The 20588-nt window shown below is 42.6% G+C and overlaps 1 protein-coding gene across 1 annotated transcript in view; it reads right to left on the bottom strand.

Moving 5' to 3' along the window:
- The window catches only part of lrrk1 (leucine-rich repeat kinase 1), a 77628-nt gene that overhangs the window by 21429 nt on the left and 35611 nt on the right, over positions 1–20588 (bottom strand). The window contains exons 11-28 of the mRNA XM_056412011.1: positions 20348–20460; positions 19682–19758; positions 19210–19339; positions 17585–17697; positions 16384–16598; positions 14703–14867; positions 13168–13340; positions 12831–12951; positions 11459–11618; positions 8672–8850; positions 8479–8576; positions 7204–7375; positions 6941–7110; positions 5793–5932; positions 2868–3156; positions 1212–1381; positions 431–628; positions 211–350 (exon numbers count right to left, since the gene is read on the bottom strand). Coding sequence (XP_056267986.1) covers positions 211–350; positions 431–628; positions 1212–1381; positions 2868–3156; positions 5793–5932; positions 6941–7110; positions 7204–7375; positions 8479–8576; positions 8672–8850; positions 11459–11618; positions 12831–12951; positions 13168–13340; positions 14703–14867; positions 16384–16598; positions 17585–17697; positions 19210–19339; positions 19682–19758; positions 20348–20460 — 2823 coding nt within the window. The remainder of the gene's footprint in view (positions 1–210; positions 351–430; positions 629–1211; positions 1382–2867; positions 3157–5792; positions 5933–6940; positions 7111–7203; positions 7376–8478; positions 8577–8671; positions 8851–11458; positions 11619–12830; positions 12952–13167; positions 13341–14702; positions 14868–16383; positions 16599–17584; positions 17698–19209; positions 19340–19681; positions 19759–20347; positions 20461–20588) is intronic.

The raw sequence follows: 20588 nt of genomic DNA, 5'->3' as shown, positions 1-20588 counted from the left end.
GAAAACAATACAAAAATGAATAAACAGGTAAGATAATTCAAGTCTCTGAAAACAGCAGCAACAACACAGGAAATAAGTTCAGGACTTTATTGACTTTATTGTGAAAAAGTCTGTTATGTTGATGTTCTTTCATAAATACACAAGATAAATACAGAATAGTGTCAATAATCCATAAATGTATGGCTGTATAATGGTAATCTATACACAGACCTCCAGAGACCACACCAGGATATTATCAGATTTGAGGTCGCAGAAGATGATGCTCTTCCTGTGAAGGTACGCCAGTCCTGCTGCAATCTGATAGGCTACTTTGAAAGTTAGCATGTGACCAAGTGGCATGTATCCGGAGCCTACGGCGAGAAAAACATAGAAACAGGCTTTAGGACCAACTTCAAGTGAGCAGTGACACCATGCAGAAATCTCGACGTGCCTTTGCGCTTCTCCGCCAACACAGTGTTGAGGCTGCCCAGGGGGGCCAGCTGCAGGGCGAAGCAGAGCGGATGGATGCTGATGCCCACCAGAGAGACGATGCAGGGATGCTGCAGGGAGTGCAACATGCTGGCCTCCTGGCGAAACTCAGAGAAGCTCCGACAGGCATCTGCAGACTGCAGGTGTTTCACCATGGTGTCTGAGGCCAGAAAGAAGGGAACGAGAGGGAGCACCAAAGGAATGACTTTTCAAATGTGAGACGCAGAGAATAGATCTGAGCCAGAATGGCTGCTCCAGGAGCTCATACGGCATCATGTTCACAATAAGCCTCCATGTTTTACTCCATCTGTGTCCTCCTTTTACTCTTTGGAAATGTGCAAAACGTACTTAGGTTAACTCACATTTACATTAGCTGATGAAGAACATGGGATGCACCAATGGATACCACAGTAAACACTCCAGTGTGTGAATATGAATCATTATTTGGCTGCACCTTTGAGTGGCTGAGGTCACACGATGAACAAAGGAATGCAAAGCTAATTATCAGCAGAGTACAGATTTTTTGCAAAAGAGTGATACATCTTCTCACAAGAGGCTCACAGCACGTCGTTTGTATGGGCCACATTTCCTTCGTATCATATCAATATTCCGAGCCAGGAAACTGTCTTTTCAATTTATGTAGTGTTAAAAGTGACAGTGGCCGTGTACTATTGGTTTTTATTACACAGTTAATCTAAATGCTGTTTCAGGAGCTCCCCCCCCCCCCCCCCCCCCACGAGTACCTGTCTCGCTGCTGACGGACTGCTGTCGACACTTCCTGAAGTGGAAGCGTTTGATGGCCACCGGCTGGTTCCGATATCGGGCTCTGTAGATGACGGTCCCGCTGCCTCCCTGACCAAGGATGTTATTCTCCTCCTCGGAGTACTCCAGCTGTTCCCCGTCTAAAAACAGCCTGACACACGAACACACACGCGGTCAGTGTTCCTCGTGCTCACCCCCACAGACCGACGGATCAACACACATACACGGCGACGATTAGACACGTCGGAAAGATTAATTAAGCCATAATTAATATGAAGAGAAAACGCAACGGAGAGTAAAGTTGTTTATGTAAGTATTCATCACACGTCATAGTCCCACTTCCTGCCTCAACTCTGTACGACTGCTGCCCTTCCTGCAGTGTTCTTGATCGATGGAGGGAATGTTAGCAACGTCCCAAGGGTGCTGACTTTCAGTTTGATCTCCAAAAAAAGTGGTTTAGTTCATCTGGATAAACTAGCAGTTTATCCCATATAAACTGTCAGCTTCCGCTCATTCAAATGATGCTTCTTCATCCATCAAACAAGTCCTCAGGTCCCTGAACTGAGATTAAAGTACTAGTGCCGTGCCCTCAATGGTTTGGGGCTATCCCCACTATATATGGAGAAGTAGCGTTTAACTTCTCTGTACCAGAGAACTGGAACAAACGTCCGGAAGATAGAAGACTTGTCCCGACTTTGACCGCCTCTAATCTCAGATGAAAAGCTTTTGTGTTCTCCACGGCCCATGATTTAATGTGTCATACGGCATCTAGTGTTTATTTTGAATGCATCATGTTAAGCACTTGAGCCGTCCTTGTTGTGTCTGACACATTTATTTCCTGAATTCGGTTGGAAGTACCTCAGTTAACATCCTCCAAGTTGATGCAAAACAACGTAGACAAATCTATCCGGGGAAACAGTGACTTCTTGGAATTGGGAGAGGGCCGGACTGAAATGTGTTGATAATTGCCGGAAAAACAGATGTACTTCAAAAACGTCGGTATTGTAAAGTAAAGCCAATTGGCCAAGGCTAAAATAGACTCATCTCACACTCAAGTGTGCTTATACTAGTATACAGCTGTAAAAGTGGATGATGTTAGGTGGTGGCACACGTGTTTATATCAACATCCGTCTTCCATGCTTCAAGCGCTCCAGTACAACTACACTAATATTTGGAGTGACTGTTTAACTGTTTCCATGGGTCTGTGCTACTTTAAAGAGACAGGTATTTATCATTGCGCACCACAAACACACACACACACTAAAAGTCCAGTGCGTGGCTGTGACAATCCTCCACAGACTCCTAATAAGAACACAATAACTATATATTCTCATTTTGTATTGATCAGTGTGTAAAAGAGACTGATATCTTCAGCCACAGTTCTGCTTCGCACTCAGATGAGCTTTGCCAGCACTCAATGTAGTTACATTTTACAGAAGTGGGAGTCGAGAAGCCCTGAAGCCTAAAAAGTCACAGTTAAATGTAAAAACAATGAGCTGTTACTCGCCTGTATAGACAGCTGTGTTGACATAGAAAAGGGTGAGACGTGTGTGGTGAAGCGTGTCTGACACTTGTCCATTGTAATGACTAGATCAGGTTGTTCAATGATATGATCCAGTAAGCGGTTAGAGGGTTACCGTGCAGGGAAGTCAGTCATGAACAGCTCTGGGACCAGTTCCTGGAGGGTGACGGGCTGGTCAGGGTGCTGAGGACACACGATGTGCTCCTTCTCCACCGCCGCCAGCACACAGTCCTCCATGTTAAAGTAATGCACCCCATCTCCTCCACCAGCTGTTTTCTCTTCGACTTGGCCGACCGGGCTGGCTTCGACCTCGGCCCGCTTCTGCTGGCCCAGCGAGGCACAGAGGGGACAGGGGGCGAACTGCTCGATGAGGAGACTCCCGTCACTCTCGCTGGCTGTCAACGCTACAAGGGAAGGTCACATAGACACAAGACATGTACGTCATCCGCTGTTTATTGGAGAGCTGAAGACGTTCATATATATATATATATATTTCAGAGTCGAGGCTTAAATCAAAGGGTGACCGTGCTTTTGCCGTTAGAGCCCCTCGACTTTGGAACGACCTACCGGAGGGGACAAGGCTTGCAGAATCAATAACTGCTTTTAAATCACTTCTTAAAACCCATTTTTATAGAACAGCTTTTAAGTGATCTCGTCTTTTTATGCAGAACTTTGGTTCCCCTAATTTAGTTTTTTTGGGGGGGATTTCTGTTTTTAATTTATTTGGTTTTTAATTAATTTTTTTATTTTTCATTTTATTTTAATATATACTTTTAAATGTAATATTGGTTTCTTGCTATTCCACTTGTTTTGCTTTGACTCTCTGTGAGCACTTTGTAAACATTGTTTTTAAAGGTGCTATATAAATAAAGTTATTATTATTATTATTATTATGGTACTTAAGAGTTGGGCCAGTCACAGTTTTATTTAAGATGATTAAAAATTACCTTTTGAGGTTATAATAACAGCTACATTAGTTTCATGTCCTTTATGCTTGTATTGCATTACAGAAGGCTGACACTGCAGCACGAACTGGACCTGCAGCAGTGGAGTTTATGTTTGCATCGGAGAAGCTCACTCTCTGAACATCCAGGAGAAATATGGTTAAGGTGTATGATGTATAGATGCTGATGAGGTCATGAAGGACCTCGTTGCTGCTCATCTGAAGGTTGAACTGATAATTCAATTCAATTCAGTTTATTTTTATTCACAAATTACAAATTAACTATCAGACAGTGAATAATCTGGATATGTTCAGAGCGGTCTGAGCTGTGGAAGAAGTTCTGAGCCCTGGACATGAACAAAGTCCTTTCTTAAACGTTTATCAGTAACTTCTCCAAATGAAGCACTCTTAATATTGACATAAATTAGGTCATCTACAGACCATGTATTTGAAAAGGAAAAAGGCCACGTTGAAAGTGGTTTTATCTGTGAAAGAAGAAACAGTGGTGAGCAAATACCAGTAAATGCACATAAAACAAAAATGAAAAACTAATCATGACTGCGCTGTTAACTGCATGTCAAAATAATAAGAGCAGACAATGCACAGTTGTCTCCGAAGTAAAGTTGCCATATGATCGGTTTCTGGCAAGCAATGTAGCATTTAAACTAGGGCTGTGAAACGATTACAATTTTTAATCGGGTTAATCACAGGTTTTTGTGGATTAATCATGATTAATCACATATTACCGATATTCTCGGTATATTTTGTGAGAACATAGAGATTTATGACAAAAGACGGATATATACATTTATACATTCTTCTATACAATGGTGCTGCAACTCAGCAGTTATTTAGCAGTTTTCTTCCATATGGAACATTAATACATCTTCATCCTAAACAGAATGTTTAACCCTCCTGTTGCCTTTCGGGTCAATTTGACCCCATTCAATGTTTAATGTCGGTGTTCTTTGGGGTCAATTTGACCCCAGGCTGTTTTTCACTGTGTCAAACATATAAGAAATATCAACTTTTTTATTTATTTAAAGGGCTATTTAGGTAGTCAACAAACAAACATAAAGTACCTCACACTTAAACTTGGGAAGCAATATTAATTCTAATAATTTTCTGGAGGTTTTAATTGCTGGGGTCAAATTGACCCCGAGGGTAAAATATGTTAGTAAATGTAAAGGTAACAGGAGGGTTAAACAGAAAATGTTTCTCTTGTTTGTCAACCATTAACTCCTCCATGATACAATCTAAAGGCCTCTAGTCTTCCTCTAGCAGCTGCTAAGGCAAACTGACTGTGTGGGTTTTCTTCATGAACTGGGCCGTGATGAAAGGGACGGCGGGGACACCGCTGCAAAACTGAAACCTCACCGGCCCGGACAGGTGGACAGATTGACAAGTGACTTTTTTTTTGCTCGGTCCCGATGCGCGCGCACGGAGCTCTGTGGCGCGCCAGACGGAGATCGATAAGTGTTAACGCAACGCGAAGAGACAGAAATGACATGCTGCTGTGGAGATACGATCAACAACAGACGTTTAGTTTAATAAAAGAACAAAGACGTGCTAGAACATGTCAGGGGGCGGGCCAATCTTTTTAATGTTATGCGATCTACCAACACTACGCCGCGATCGACTGGCAGGTCGCGATCGACGTGTTGAGACCCTGATCTCCAGGAAGTAAAAGTCGTAACAAGGTTTCTGTAGGTGAACCTGCGGAAGGATCATTACCGATGAACAGACCGTCTGCATGAGAGCGGACATAGTTCAGATTGAAGTGGTGTATTGGAAGCTCATTTTGCAAGTGACTTTTTTTTCGTCCCGACGACCAACAACAGACGGATTGGAAGCTCATTCTGCGCATGCGTTAAATGCGTTAAAAAAAAAAACTAGTTAAACCTGTAATTGAATTAACTGAGTTAACGCGTTATTTTTCACAACACTAATTTAAACTTGATTTCTTTTAAACACAATCTGACAAAGTGCTCACTCCAAATAAAATGCTCATTACTTGTCGCAAACTTCATACAACTACGAGGGAAAAACGGCATGTATAATATAATCAAAAAAGATATGGTCACTGTGTGCACTGACCAGGGAACCACTGCTCAATTAGAAGGTTGACGTTGTCTGTGATGAAGGCCATGGCAGAGAAATCTCTCATCTCTGACTGGCAGATGATCTTTATGCCTCCAGTCTTCTTCCTCTTCCAGCTGACATCGGATGACTCCACGCTGCAGACGCACAAACACACGGCACCGCTTCGTTTCACTGGAAGTTTGACCTGTTGTCCAACTTTTTACACAAGATGACTTATGTGAAGGCAGAAAGAGCAGCAGGAACATTACTACCAACTCTACTTCCTCCCTGGAGTCTTTGTGTCTCATAGGGGCCATTAGACCTGGCTGTGTCTGAAGCTGATCCTGCCTCCTGGGTCCTTTCCCCTGCTTCCTGCATCCAGCCTCTGGCCTAGACCTGGCTTCCTTCTCCTCACCTCATGGTTTAAAGCCCCCCCCCCCCCCCCCATCCTCTCTACCTCCTTCTGTTTTATGGATTGTGGAGGTCTGGATCGTGGTCCATGCCTACTACTCATTATTCATAAATTTTTGTCATATCCATTGAATGTGTTGTAACTCTGTAACGCTATGCACATGACATCTATTGCTTCTGTCCATCCGGGGAGAGGGATCCTCCTCTGTTGCTCTCCTGTAGGTTTCTTCCCTTTTTTACCCCTGAAAGAGTTTTTTCAGTTTTTTGGGGAGTTTTTCCTGATCCGATGTGAGGTCCCGGGACAGGGATGGCGTATGTGTACAGATTATAAAGCCCTCTGAAGCAAATTTTTTATTTGTGATTTTGGGCAATGCAAAATAAACTGAATTGAAAATGTCATTGAATATTTGAAAAAAATATATTGTAATGTAAATGATGTAATTCTTAGCATTGGAATTATTTTGACTGCGGCATAAAATTGTAGGTATGTAGGATATTATTATTCATCTCTCTGGCACGGTTCAGAATATGCACCAAACATGATCCTTAGATTGCTTGATCTTAGTATTCAAGACCTTCTTAAAATCACTGTATATGTCAGAAAACCTGTATTGTCCAGGTTGAATTATGGTAGCTACTCACTTTCTGTGTCCCAGTGGGGCCTTGACCTCGACTGAATACTCGCTCTGACCTGCTATCAACTCCTTTTTGACTCAAGCCTACTTATCCTTTTTCAAAACTGTGTCTCTGACCTGAGGTAACCTCCATCAAAAGTGACCAGCAGCCCCTCCTTCCAGTATATGGTCTGGCTCCGTCGGACTCTGAAGGTGCTGCAGCGGTTCCTCTGCTGCGTTCCAGCAAAGCTGTAGATCACCGAGTTCCTGCTGGGTTGGCTCCGGATGTTTCTTTTGGGCTCAAATGACTGCACAAGCACAACATTGCAGGCCATGAATGTAAAAAGGTGAATGTGTTCAGGTGCAATAGGCGAATGATGACAACCTGCTGGCGGTAGTACCTGCAGGTCCATCTGTGTGAGGCTGATGAGCATCCTGGCAATTAAGCGCTCCCAAAATCCGGCAGGAACAAAGCTCATCTGAACGAGGCGCTGCAGGGTGTTGTTGGTCTGTTGCATGAAGCCATGGATGTCCATGGCTGGCTTGGGGGGAAGGAGGTGGGGCAGCAGATAGCTATACCAAGAGGAAAGAAAAAGTAAGCATAAGATGTATAAAATTAACTCTAAAAAGGTCAAGATTTAAAGAAACTGTGTGTATGCCATGCTACTTGGCACCAGCAGCAGGATTGCTTTGTTGTTGTCTGGTTGCTTTTCCATTAAATACTACTAATTTTCAGTGGTCGCTTATGTGTTGTTACCTGTTGTTATGTATTGTATGTTGCATATGGATGCTATGTAGTTGCTGTGTGTGAAGGGGTTCTTATGTGGTAGTGAGTTGGTTGCTAAGTCTGTCTTTAACCCTCCTGTTACCTTAGGGTCAATTTGACCCCATTCAATGTTTAATGTCGGTGTTCTTTGGGGTCAATTTGACCCCAGGCTGTTTTTCACTGTGTCAAACATATAAGAAATATCAACTTTTTTATATATTTAAAGGGCTATTTAGGCAGTCAACAAACAAACATAAAGTACCTCACACTTAAACTTGGAAAACAATATTAATTCTAATAATTTTCTGGAGGTTTTAATTGCTGGGGTCAAATTGACCCCAAGGGTAAAATATGTCAGTAAATATAAAGGTAACAGGAGGGTTAAACATTGAATGGGGTCAAATTGACCCTAAGGTAACAGGAGGGTTAAGGTAGCTGCCTGGGTGTTTTTCGGTTGTTACTGTGGTGTGTGTGATGCTTAGTAGTAGTTTTACTCATTTGCTCAATGGTTTAAATGACTTTTTAGGCAGTTGTTGGGGTTTTCACTGCTGTTTGCTGGGGCATGATGAGGGGGTTACCAGGCAGTTGTTAGGGTGTAGTTGCCTGAGTGTTGCAAGGTCGTTACTAAGGTAAATGGATTGGTTGCTCTGGTGATTCTAGCTGTTAGCTGCTTGTTGGATGTCAGGAAGTTCTGCAATGGTTACCAGTGCACGCTTGATTGTGTGGTGCAAAAATAGTGGGACAAGCTTTGAGGCAAAGAAAAGAAATCCTAGGATGGGTCCTATGCTGTAATTGGCTTTCTACTACGACAGTCATGTGGGTGTACTTTGTGGAGCACAAATTACAAAATACACAGACAATTGCCATTTGTATCAACTGAGAATCAATTAGTAAAAAGAGAATATTTGACCTGTTCCTGGCCACAGGAAGAGCGATCTCAAACTTGGCTAGGAACTGGAAATACTGTTCCTCTGTCTGCGGGGTGAACCCTGTTCCTACCAGTAGCATCTGCACAACAGACAGTATCATTGATATCACAAAATGAAATCAGTATCATTGTTCACACACAAAACAACTCCATAATTCCCGTTCCAGAGTCTCACCCTAAGGTCTTCCGTGCGGATCACTCCATTCCTGGCTATAGAGCGAGAGGACTTGAGGTGCATGATCCTCTCCAGACATTCTGACAGCCACACAGGACACAGGAAGTAGAGGGTACAAAGGCCATGGCTGGTGTCGGGGAAGTGCAGCAGGGTCCCCGTCTCAATCAAGAAGCTGATGGCTGGAGGGAGTGCAAAAAAAAGAGCCATTAGCATGGGGTTCCCTCGTGAATGGTGTAGCCAAGGGCGCGAAGTCTTCCTTCTATTTGTATCTAAATGTGCCAACAAGGCACACAAACAACAGACAATTTTGTGTCTTCCATGAAAACTCACTTTTATTTATCAAATGAATTGAAAATTGAATAGAAAATATAGTCAAGACATTGACAAGGTTAGAAATAATGATTAATATTTGAAGTATTAATGTTGTTCTTCAAACTTCAAACTCAAAGGAAGGCCAGTTGTAGAGCTTATATCACCAGCATAACTGTTTTCAGCTGTGCTAACATAATTGCACAAGGGTTTTCGAATCAGACATTAGTCTTCTAAGGCGATTAGCAAACACAATGTACCATTAGAACACTGGAGTGATCGTTGATGGAAATGGGCCTCTATACACCTATGGAGATATTTCATTAGAAACCAGACGTTTCCACCTAGAATAGTCATTTACCACATTAACAATGTATACTGTGTATTTTTGATTAATGTTATCTTTATTGAAAAAACAGTGCTTTTCTTTGAAAAATAAAGACATTTCTAAGTGACCCCAAACTTTTGAACGGTAGTGTATGTGTACACATTTGGGATGTAAAGGTTTGTGTATCCGTACTTGGGTTTCGCTCTTGTGCACCCAGCTGCAAGCAGAATGCATAATATGATAAATAGACCGTACTTGTATTTCTCTTTTCTAGTCTTCCTACCACTCAAAGCTCTTTAACACTAAGTGTATGTCATCATTCTCCCATTCACACCCATTCAGACACTGATGACAGGGCCTACCATGCCAGGTGCCACCTGCGCATCAGGAGTCACTAACATTCAGACACGTTCACACACCAGAGGAACAGCCTACAGGGGCAATTTGGGGTTAAGTGTCTTGCCCAAGGACACATTGACATGGGCTCGCAGAGCCTGGATGTTCAAAGGATCGGTGGTTTAATGTAGATAAGAACTCAACACTAACTTTTAAAAGTGTCTGTCAGGCTGGTAACTAAGCATCAGCTTGTGGTTGCTGAAAACTGAAAATACAGTTGCCATTTTTAGTCACCACTTTGAGTAAACACACCTACACGCTACACCCATGTAGCTCTGTCAGGTTGTGACTTTAAAGAGTTTGTTTGCAGTGTGGTTATATGAGTTACTTATCCATCGTCAGTGTATTAGCTACAGTAGATGGCTGTCGGCACAGCAGCACAGGAGCAACGTTATGGGACGTTCACATTAATCAACTAGAATGGGCACTCGGTAGAGCGCATACCTTCGCATATCACAAGATTGGGCATTGAATTATGAACATTTTGGCATTAGTTGCATGCCAATTGGATAAAAATTGACCGCACTATGGTAAAAAGAAGATGTTGACCTTTTCTTGACCTTGACCTTTGACCCGATCGATCCCAAAATCTAATCAAATGGTCCCCGGATAATAACCAATCATACCACCAAATTTCATGCGATTCAAGAAGATTTTGACCTTTTCATGACCTTGACCTTTGACCCGATCGGTCCCAAAAACGAATCAAATGGTCCCCGGAGAATAACCAATTATCCCACCAAATTTCATGCGATTCGGTTTAACACTTTTTGAGTTATGCGAGGAACACGCATACAAATAAATAAATAAATACACGGCGATCAAAACATAACCTTCCGCATTTTCAATGCGACGGTAATAACCACCAAACTATGTTGACAGGAACAGTATAGTTTACGTTTTCACTTTCAGTTTTGTTCGTTGTTGGAAAATATTCAAAATAATATATGGTACACTTAAACTTAGACTGTGGCTCAGTGGTAGAGCAGGGTCCTCTTATCAAGAGGACCTGCGGTTGGATCCCCGGCTCCGATAGTTCACGTCGACGTGTCCTTGGGCGAGACACTTAACCCCAAATTGACTTTTAAATCTCAAAGTGCTGAACAAGCCACAGGACCAAATTGCTCCCGCAGTGGTGAATCCCCGTGAATGTGTATGAAGGATTAGTTAGAGTTCTAATGGGCAAGTGGCACCTTGCATGGTGGCTCCTCCCATCAGTGTGTGAATGGGTGAATGATGAAAGACTAGAAAAGAGAAATACAAGTACAGTACATTTACTATTTAAACTGACTTGATATTCTTTTAAAATACATTCTGCTGCTTCACCTATCCAGAGCAGTGAATGGCTTTGCTCCTGTGATGGTTCTGTTCAAATTGTGTATTTATTTTTGCTACATTTGTCTCTTTGCTAGAATTGGTTTGTCTATTTCACAAAAGAAATGATAGCCCACGGCAACCTGGAAGCTATAACTGTCGAGCCCTGAGTTTGGCCCAGAAACCTTCAGCTGTGGCGTGTACGAGAGTTGCGGATAAGAAGTGGACGGTGTGTTGGCGTCGCTTGGCCGTTGTCGGGTTTGTGAATGGAAGCACAGCCAACATCACGCACCGGTCTACGGGCGTTTCTGTTGGGCTAACCAAAGTAAATACTGGACATACACTTTTGGAAAAGGAAATCATTCAAGGTTACAAAGAAAACAACCAAAACAATCAAACCAATAACTTTAAAATCCAGGTTGCTGAACAAGCCACAGTACCAGTCTGCAGGTCTTCATAATCTCTGATGTCACTTCCTGGGTTCTGTTCAATGATGCGGTCCAGCTGGTCATCAGTGAGGTATTGGACCTCCCCCTCAGCATCCCGTCTCTGCTTCTCGGTGATCACAGCTTCCTGGAGTGTCAGGTAGCTCCTGGGGATCTGGTGGTAAAACACCTCTGTGCTTTAGACCATAACAACGTTTTGAGTCTTTTTGACCAAATCGGTCCAGGAACTAACAATATAGGAAGTACTGTAAAGCTCCTCCACTACATTGGTGTTTAACATCTCACAGCCGCCACAATAAGCCATTGTATGGTGTTTGTGTCATGTTTGATACATGTGGCTCACTGTGGTGTGTTTACTGTTGCCTGACGATAATGTGTGAACTGATTTTGTTCATCCAATCAGCAACATGTAGGAAACTCTACCCAGTGCTACTAGTCTCTGAGGTAGAGACAGTGCGAGGCGAGAGCACCCCTCTCTGCTGCATGGAGAATGGTCGTGTACATTATTAAGGGTAATGTAAGGTCTGAAATGTGTGGTCTGAAGGTTTTTTTAATCTATTTTCTTAAACTGTTATTTAATTTACAAATATATAAATATACACTACCGTTCAAAAGTTTGGGGTCACTAAGAAATGTCTTTATTTTTCAAAGAAAAGCACTGTTTTTTCAATAAAGATAACATTAATCAAAAATACACACTATACATTGTTAATGTGGTAAATGACTATTCTAGGTGGAAACGTCTGGTTTCTAATGAAATATCTCCATAGGTGTATAGAGGCCCATTTCCATCAACTATCACTCCAGTGTTCTCATGGTACATTGTGTTTGCTAATCGCCTTAGAAGACTAATGTCTGATTAGAAAACCCGTGCAATTATGTTAGCACAGCTGAAAACAGTTATGCTGGTGATATAAGCTATACAACTGGCCTTCCTTTGAGCTTGAAGTTTGAAGAACAAAATTAATACTTCAAATATTAATCATTATTTCTAACCTTGTCAATGTCTTGACTATATTTTCTATTAAATTTTCAATTCATTTGATAAATAAAAGTGAGTTTTCATGGAAGACACGGAATTGTCTGGATGACCCCAAACTTTTGAACGGTAGTGTATATATTTCAAATTTTTTTTAACATTAGGACATGGAAAAACTTTCCAGTAGAAACCCAATGTACAAGTTTGAATCTGAATATGTGCATGATATGTCTCCTCTAAACTTTAATAAACATATTGGATCATTTCAAGCATGCTTTGACTTCCAGCTCTGCTCCTGAAAACTGTCAGTGATTTAATGACTGTTTGCCCTTAGGAACCAAACCGTGGAGCAACAGACAAAGTGTGGAGCATCCCAGTCACACTTACCAGTCTGCCCAGCAGTTTACTGCCACCGCCTGAGCTGCTGCTGTCTTTCATGGAGAGAGCCACCTGGTAGATCAGCTTTTTCAGCCCATCCAAGCCCTCCATGGTCTTACATGACACTTCACTGAGTGTACACACACACACACACACACACACACACACACACACACACACACACACACACACACACACACACACACACACACACACACACACACACACACACACACACACACACACACACACACACACACACACACACACACACAGACAGAGAGATGAAGAGATGATAACTGGCATGAAGCTTAAACAAACAAGGAAAGGTCAAATGTATGCTTACTGCAGGTGTTTCCAGGTAATGTCAGGGTAGCCGGTGGCTCGAGCTCCTGACGGAGATCGGCACAGAGCCAGGATATAAGCTCTCAGCGTGGCCAGTCTTTCAGTTCGGAACTTGGTGTCAATGAGATCCAAATGTGTTCCCACAACCACCACGGCAGAGTTGGGCGCTCGCGCCTACGGGCCACAACACACAGGAGCCAACATGTTTATTGAAAATGTCATAAAGAAACAAAGGATGAGCATGAACACGGAAAGCTCAACGTCCAACCGTTGGCTCTTTCCAGTTCTTTTAACCTCTTGTCATGTTCTTCCTCAACAAATGGAGTTTGGTTGAGTTGTCATCATATGGCCCCGAGAATAGAACTTTGTCCACATGTCAAAAGAAGAAATTATTGTGTCAAGAAAACCCACGTACTGTTTTAGCCAGCATATGCATTTGGTTAGAGGTGTCTATTAAGTTTTTATCATTAGTCTCGCCAGAGGAAATTATACGAGCGGCTGACATGTGAATGAAATGAGTGTCACACATAAACAGGAGGCTGAGGTCATATTTAAACTTCTAACAGGGACATTTCTGTCAGTAAAAGTCTTTGTATGGTTAAAAGTACGAGTTAAAAGGAGAGGTTCAATTTCACTATGTTGTCTTGTCGACAATGTATTCTTGTAGGATGACCTATAAAATTCATTTTCACGGCAATTTTCGTTTTTTTTACCCATTTACTGTAGCTATTAATTTGTGTAATGAAATGTACTGTTTATTAGATTCAGGGTGACTTTGTGGGAAGACTGCCTCCATCCCCCTTTTTCTCTTGACAGAGCAGGAAAGGAAGAGGCGGGGCTACGGGGTCCTTGTTGTTTGATAGCCTTTTGTCTGATTACGTCCTCACAGTGTTACTTTTGTTGAAACGTGTTCAGTAAGACATTATGCATATTCCTTTGACTTAGTTTACAATCTCGTTCCATGCATGTTATCGTGTCTACAATTGTCAATGTGGCTTTTTTCTAACAGGCTTTTTCAGAATTATATGATAGTCTTCACTTTTAGTGAAACACTTTTTAATTCCTATGTTGACTTCTCTCTCATTTGATGCACACCATCATTAACATTATTATTATTTTTGGCAGGATGGAAGACCAAATGAGACTGGCAGTAACAAAACTCATAGGACAAAGTTACAACAGAGGGAAATTCCTCTCCATCCTAAAAAAGAAAAGTAGCTATTAATAATGTAAACTAAAAACAAATTGATTCGGCCTCAATGAACAACTTAAGTGAAATGATGCAAGCAGTTTCAACATCTTCCACGTCTTCATGCTTCCAATAATTTCCATCTATTGGAGTGTGTTTGATTTATGTGGTCAGGTAATCAAATGATTGTCTTTGAATTTAGATGACTCCTCCCTCCCACTGGAAACACAAACATCATCAGTCACGCCCTTCACTTTCTGACCCACTCACACTGCAGTACAGCTGGAACCAGGTGGTCAGTAGGTCTGCGGAAGTGTTTATGTTTGTGTGAGAGAGCTAAATGTCACCTCTATGTTTAGTAGCCATGTCTGCAGGTTGGCCACAGCCTCCTCTCCCAGAGCCAGGTTCCAGATCACCACGTACAGGGCCCTATCAGTGAAGAAGCACTGGTTCACCGTGGACATGTTCGCTTGACCACCGATGTCCCACACGTTGAACGCCACCGAGCCCTTCTGTGTGGAACAAGACCATAACAGTAATTATTAAAGATCCACTCCCTTATGTTGTAGAACGTTTCCAATGGACAGTACCAGTCACCTCATTTAAGAGTAGACTCTTAAATCACTTATAGTCAGGGCTGAATCAGGTTCACCTGGTCCAGCCCCTTGATATGCTGCTATAGGCTTATAGGCTGCTGGGGGATGTGTGAGGATCCACTGAGCTCCTCTCTCCTCTTCTCTCTCTCCTTATGGATGAATTTACATCTCTTCATTGCACCTTACTAACTCTACTTCTTCTCCCGGAGTCTTTGTGCCTTCTCGACTCATAGGGTCCATTGGACCTGGCTGTGTCTGGAGCCGGTCCTTGCTCCTGGGCCTTGCTCCCTGACTCCTTGCCCCTGCTTCCTGCATCCAGCCCCTGGCCTGGCCTCCTTCCTCATTGGCCCTGCCTCCTTCTTTGTGCCTCCTGCCTCATTGGTCCAGCCTGCTTTACAATGCCCCCTGCATAATGGAGTGGCCTCCTGCCTCCTGCCATGGCCCTTCTGATGCCCCTCCCCCCCTCTCTTACTCCTTCTGTTTTATGGATTTGAATCCCCAGCTCCTGCTAGTCCATGTTAATGTGACCATGGGCAAGACAGTTGTAGTCCTGATAGGTAGGTGGCACCTTGCATCTTGCCTTAGCTCCTCCCATCAGTGGATGAATGAGTGTGAATGATGACAAGTAGTGAAGAAAAAAAAAGAAGCAGTATACACAAGTACTGTCCATTTACCCTTATAAAATGTACGAACTCTTTCGACTTTCATTCAAAGTTTTTAACAAGGGTGTCATGTGAAACACACACAAAATATGGTTTTATTCGGATATGGTGTTTACGCCACCAGGACATCATTCTTACACGACAGTTAGTGGTGTTTCTCCTTTACAGCCATGTGAATGCAGCCGGTATCTGTTCTACCTGCATTCTCTAACTGTCAAACATCACACTTCTACACAGCAGATCTGCAACCAGCACCAGACTATTAAAAAATAACCACAGTTCTATATGCTTTCCTTTACTCTGGCCTTCTATGTATAAAGAGATACAGCGTGAAATGTATCCAGTATTCTTATGCGAGTTGCTCAGTGGTGCTTGAAGCGAATACAAAGTTTTGCTTCTGTGTATAAAATTAGTGTAAAGATCTTTTGCATCCTTGGGATCCATAGTACTGTTGCCGTTATGGATCCTCTATTTCCAACTAGGAAACCAAGGCCTCAAGTCATTTGTTATGGATATCAGATTTTGTGAGACATAATCTTTTGTTTTGTTTACGCCAGATGCCTCTCCTGATGCAACCCACATATTCTGATATTAGTTCTGCTGGTGATAAAACCGGAGGACCCAGAGGAAACCCACACAAACACAGAGAGAATATGCAAACTGAACACAGCCCAGCGCCGACCGGGGATTGTCTGATATCTACGCCATGCACTGTGTGTGTATTGAATGTACACGATACGAATGTATCGGTATCTGTCTGTTTTCCTCACGCTGTTTTTGCCTCCGTTGGGTTTGTCCAGCTCCCAAGTGGAGGTGGAGATGCTGCAGTCTGTGGGGGTAAAGGGTGACGGCCTGCCGGTCTGTAGAGCCTCCAGAAGGGCCGTCTTTCCCTGTCTCGGTGGACCAATCGCAAGCATTTTAAGCAGCGTAAAAGGCTCGGCCTTTCGAAGATGCGCTCGGAGGAAAGACAGGACAGATGCAGGACCTGAAAAACCAGAGGTCAACATTATTTTTTCGTGGAGTTGGAAACGACCAGTTCCCAAAAACTCTAGACAGGTGCTGCAACACAAGGCATTGGCCATTTTTTCAACACATGTATGCAAGTTACATTTTTGTATTACTTGTACGCCACTTGAATGTGACCGTTCTATGCTACTCTTTCCTATGTTTAGTGAACATTATAGGGAATCACGTTTCTTCTTCACTCCTTTATATTAATCTGATGGCCGTAATCGTAAATAAATATTGGTGTTAAGAAGTAGTATTTCATTCAAAGGAAAGGATTACAGTCCTTCAAGTGAAACTTAAAACTAAAGTCAGGTGCCCACATGCAAATTAAAACCGGATTTGTTGTAATCATTGCTCCTCTTCATACTGGCCAAGTGTAACACCCGGTTCTGTTTCTCCTGTGTTCCGTGTCTCCTATGTCTCCTCTGTGTCTTCTCTGTCTTAATTGTTTAATTCCCTGCACCTGCCCTCAGCCACTCTTGTCTCGTTACTGTCTGATGTCGTACACCTGTTTCCCCCCCTATATATTGTGTCAGTCTTTCCCTTGTCTGTGGTCGGATTGTTGTCAGGTCTTTGTGACGGGGTGAGGCTCAGGCGCAGAGAGACAAGGGAAAGACTGACACAATATATAGGGGGGGAAACGGGTGTACGACATCAGACAGTAACGAGACAAGAGTGGCTGAGGGCAGGTGCAGGGAATTAAACAATTAAGACAGAGGACACAGAGGAGACATAGGAGACACAGGAGACACGGAACACAGGAGAAACAGAACCGGGTGTTACACCATGAGGTCCTTGCCTAATGGGCTTGCAATGTAAGTGACAACATCCACGGTCCTCATTCTTTGCAAAATGAAGCTACAGCTACAGCCGACTCCAAAGCATTCAAAAAAGTCTGCATGTTGGTTTCCTTTTGAACATTTAGTTGAGGGTGTCTTTAAAAACAGTTAGTCGAGACAGTACCTTCACTTCTTACTTCCTGTGGGACATTAGTAATGTGGAGGTCTTCAGTGTCCAGCTGCCACAGGTTGGAGAGTTGACTGAGCTCCGCTGGAAGCTCCCGGATTCCAGGATTACTATCCCCAGAGCAGGTGAGAGAACATAGGTCAATGATTCCCATGAAAGACACTTTAAACTTAACCTACCATCCAAATGACATTGTAAATCTTTAATAAATAAACATGTTTTATTATTCCCAATTTTATTGAAATGGAACTTTTTAGATGTCGTGAACCTGCACAAAGGTTTTCTAAAACAGATGGATACGTTGCCGAAGTCAGTTTCGGATCCACAACTTGCCAAACAATTCAATCATTGGCTCCGTGAGAGCAGAGCAGTTTGCTGCGTATATTGAACAGCTGCAGACAGCTGGAGCAGAAGGACTGACCTCACACAAAGCCGTGGTTCCCAGGGACAGAACCCAAAAACATTTGTCTTTTTTGCCATTATTATTTCACTTTTTGCCAAAATATTATTTGAAATTTTTCTTTCAGTGTAAAAACCCCCCATTATTAAGCCAATGCAATGTGTGTTTGACTATCTTCTGAGGCTCACAACTGACCGTCCTGAAAACGGACATGACATGTTTTAAATTGAGGGATTTCAGCTTGATCCGTCTATTTCAATACTGAAAGTGGGAATCCAGATAATTGTAATAAAAGTGCAGAAAATTAAGGAGCACATTGATATAGATGATTATTCTGTTTATTTCAAGATGTCATTCACCCTCCTGTTACCTTAGGGTCAATTTGACCCCATTCAATGTCCTGTTACCTTTATATTTACTGACATATTTTACCCTTGGGGTCAATTTGACCCCAGCAATTAAAACCTCCAGAAACTTATTAGAATTAATATTGTTTTCCAAGTATAAGTGTGAGGTACTTTATGTTTGTTTGTTGACTACCTAAATAGCCCTTTAAATATCTAAAAAAGTTGATATTTCTTATGTTTGACACAGTGAAAAACAGCCTGGGGTCAAATTGACCCGAAAGAACACCGACGTTAAACATTGAATGGGGTCAAATTGACCCTAAGGTAACAGGAGGGTTAAAAGGTTAAAAATATCCAATTGAATCCCAGGCCCTCAAAAAAGACGTGATATTGGAAACTTAGTGAGACGATAAGACATCCTACGATGTGATACCCTGTCATCTATGTGTAATGGTCAGTCCACGCCAATCACCAAGCACATCCTCTGCGCGGTGGAATTACTCAACGCAAAGACGTGAATGGCGCAAATACGTGGAATTAAGAGTTGATTGCATGAATTCAGACTTCACAAATCTGTATCAATTAAGACTTTAGCTTTTAGGCTACTTGCACATCTGCAAGATGTTGGTGAACATAGCTGTGACATTAGCTGTCTGCTAAAGGAAAGTGCACAAACACATTATACAGCACCCAGAAATTGGTGTGTTTAACTTTCTTGTTAACTTGATCACTGAAAGAGGCACGAGTTCCCCTTACGGCACCATCTGGTTCTCGGAAATCAGTCGTCAATGAAAGAGACGGGAAACACGGCGATCTGGACACACTTGCCACAATCATGAAGGGACAGGGTGCAGGTGAGCATGGGAGGGACTCACTTGGAGAGGTAGAGCTCACTGAGGCTGTGCAGACCACACACAGATTGGGGAACACACTCCAGCTGGTTGTCATTCAAGAAAAGCACTTCCAAGGAATCCCGCAGAATCATGGGAAACTCGATGGGACTCACTGCCAACACAGAGCCACACAGCTCAAACCAGTGAGTAGAAAGTCACTGATGCTTAAACGAGGTTTGGACTTGCCAAACATTTACAGAGAAAATGAAAAGTGAGCAGTGTCTTATGAAGAATTGGATTTTTGGCATTAAGCAGTTCCTTTGAAACAGCATGTAAACATTATATAACACTAATACAAATGTATGTAATCAAACGGCAAGCCTGTGAGTCAAGTCTTCCTCCCAACAAGCTCCACATATCAGACGGTTAGTTGGAAGAACACCGTCTAGTCCACACTATTAGTAAGTTCACATTATTCAACTAAACTATTTCCATGTAAGTAAAGCAGATGCACCTGGGTCTGGGTCTGGGTCCCTCTTGCTCCACGTCGTCAAGAAGGACAGCTTCCAGGATTTAGGCCCCTCCTCTGTTCTTAAGACACAATTTGTAATAAAGCAAGAATGAATGCAACACTCCTCATCTGCACCTTTAATACGCAGGCTTTAGCTTAATATGGTCGAGACAAATTTGTACATTTGCAAACTGTACTGACAAAAAAAGGATTAGAAGTGGTAATCGAGAGTAACAAGAACTCTACTTTAAGCCCAGCATGATACAGTAAATAATATTCAGTATAAACTCGTAAAGGCTGTGACCCAACAAGCTGCACCATTTAGTCTGCATGCACAACAGCAATTGTTATTTTTGCCATCCAACAACACTGCCGGATCTAAACTGAATCTTTGAGTTTTAGCCAAGTACACCTTGAGCTAAACAGAGGTCCAAAGCCTACCATACTTAGCTTTGATAAGGTTTTAGAAATGGTTGAATTTTATACTCGACTCAGACTTGATCAAATGCTTTCAAAGCCCTGGATTTACCTTAATATCACAAACTCTCTTGAAAGCTGTCTGACTGAGAGACATGCATTGAAACTGCATGATGGTTCTTCACACATGACATTTATTGAACTCTGCAGAAAGGCTGAGTTATTCAGTCACAGCTGCCAGTGTGGACTTACTTGCCCAGCTGGTTCCTGGAAAGATCGAGGGTCCTGAGCTGAGAGCACTTCCACTTACTGGGGGCTGGGAGTGTCGCAATGTGATTCCCACAGAATCTCAACAAGACCACAGCCTGATGGGAGGATGAGTGGGAGGAGGGTGAGATATTGTAAACCACACATTCACATTTTCCTTACTCGGAATACACAGACAGCTGGCTGGCTGGATCACTGGCCCGCTCAGCTATGTAGTTAGAGTGGT

This window comes from Pseudoliparis swirei, chromosome 4, assembly GCF_029220125.1.
Source record: "Pseudoliparis swirei isolate HS2019 ecotype Mariana Trench chromosome 4, NWPU_hadal_v1, whole genome shotgun sequence".
NCBI lineage: Eukaryota > Metazoa > Chordata > Actinopteri > Perciformes > Liparidae > Pseudoliparis > Pseudoliparis swirei.
The sequence above is the reverse complement of the archived record's forward strand: the minus strand, read 5'-3'. Positions and strand labels throughout refer to the sequence as shown.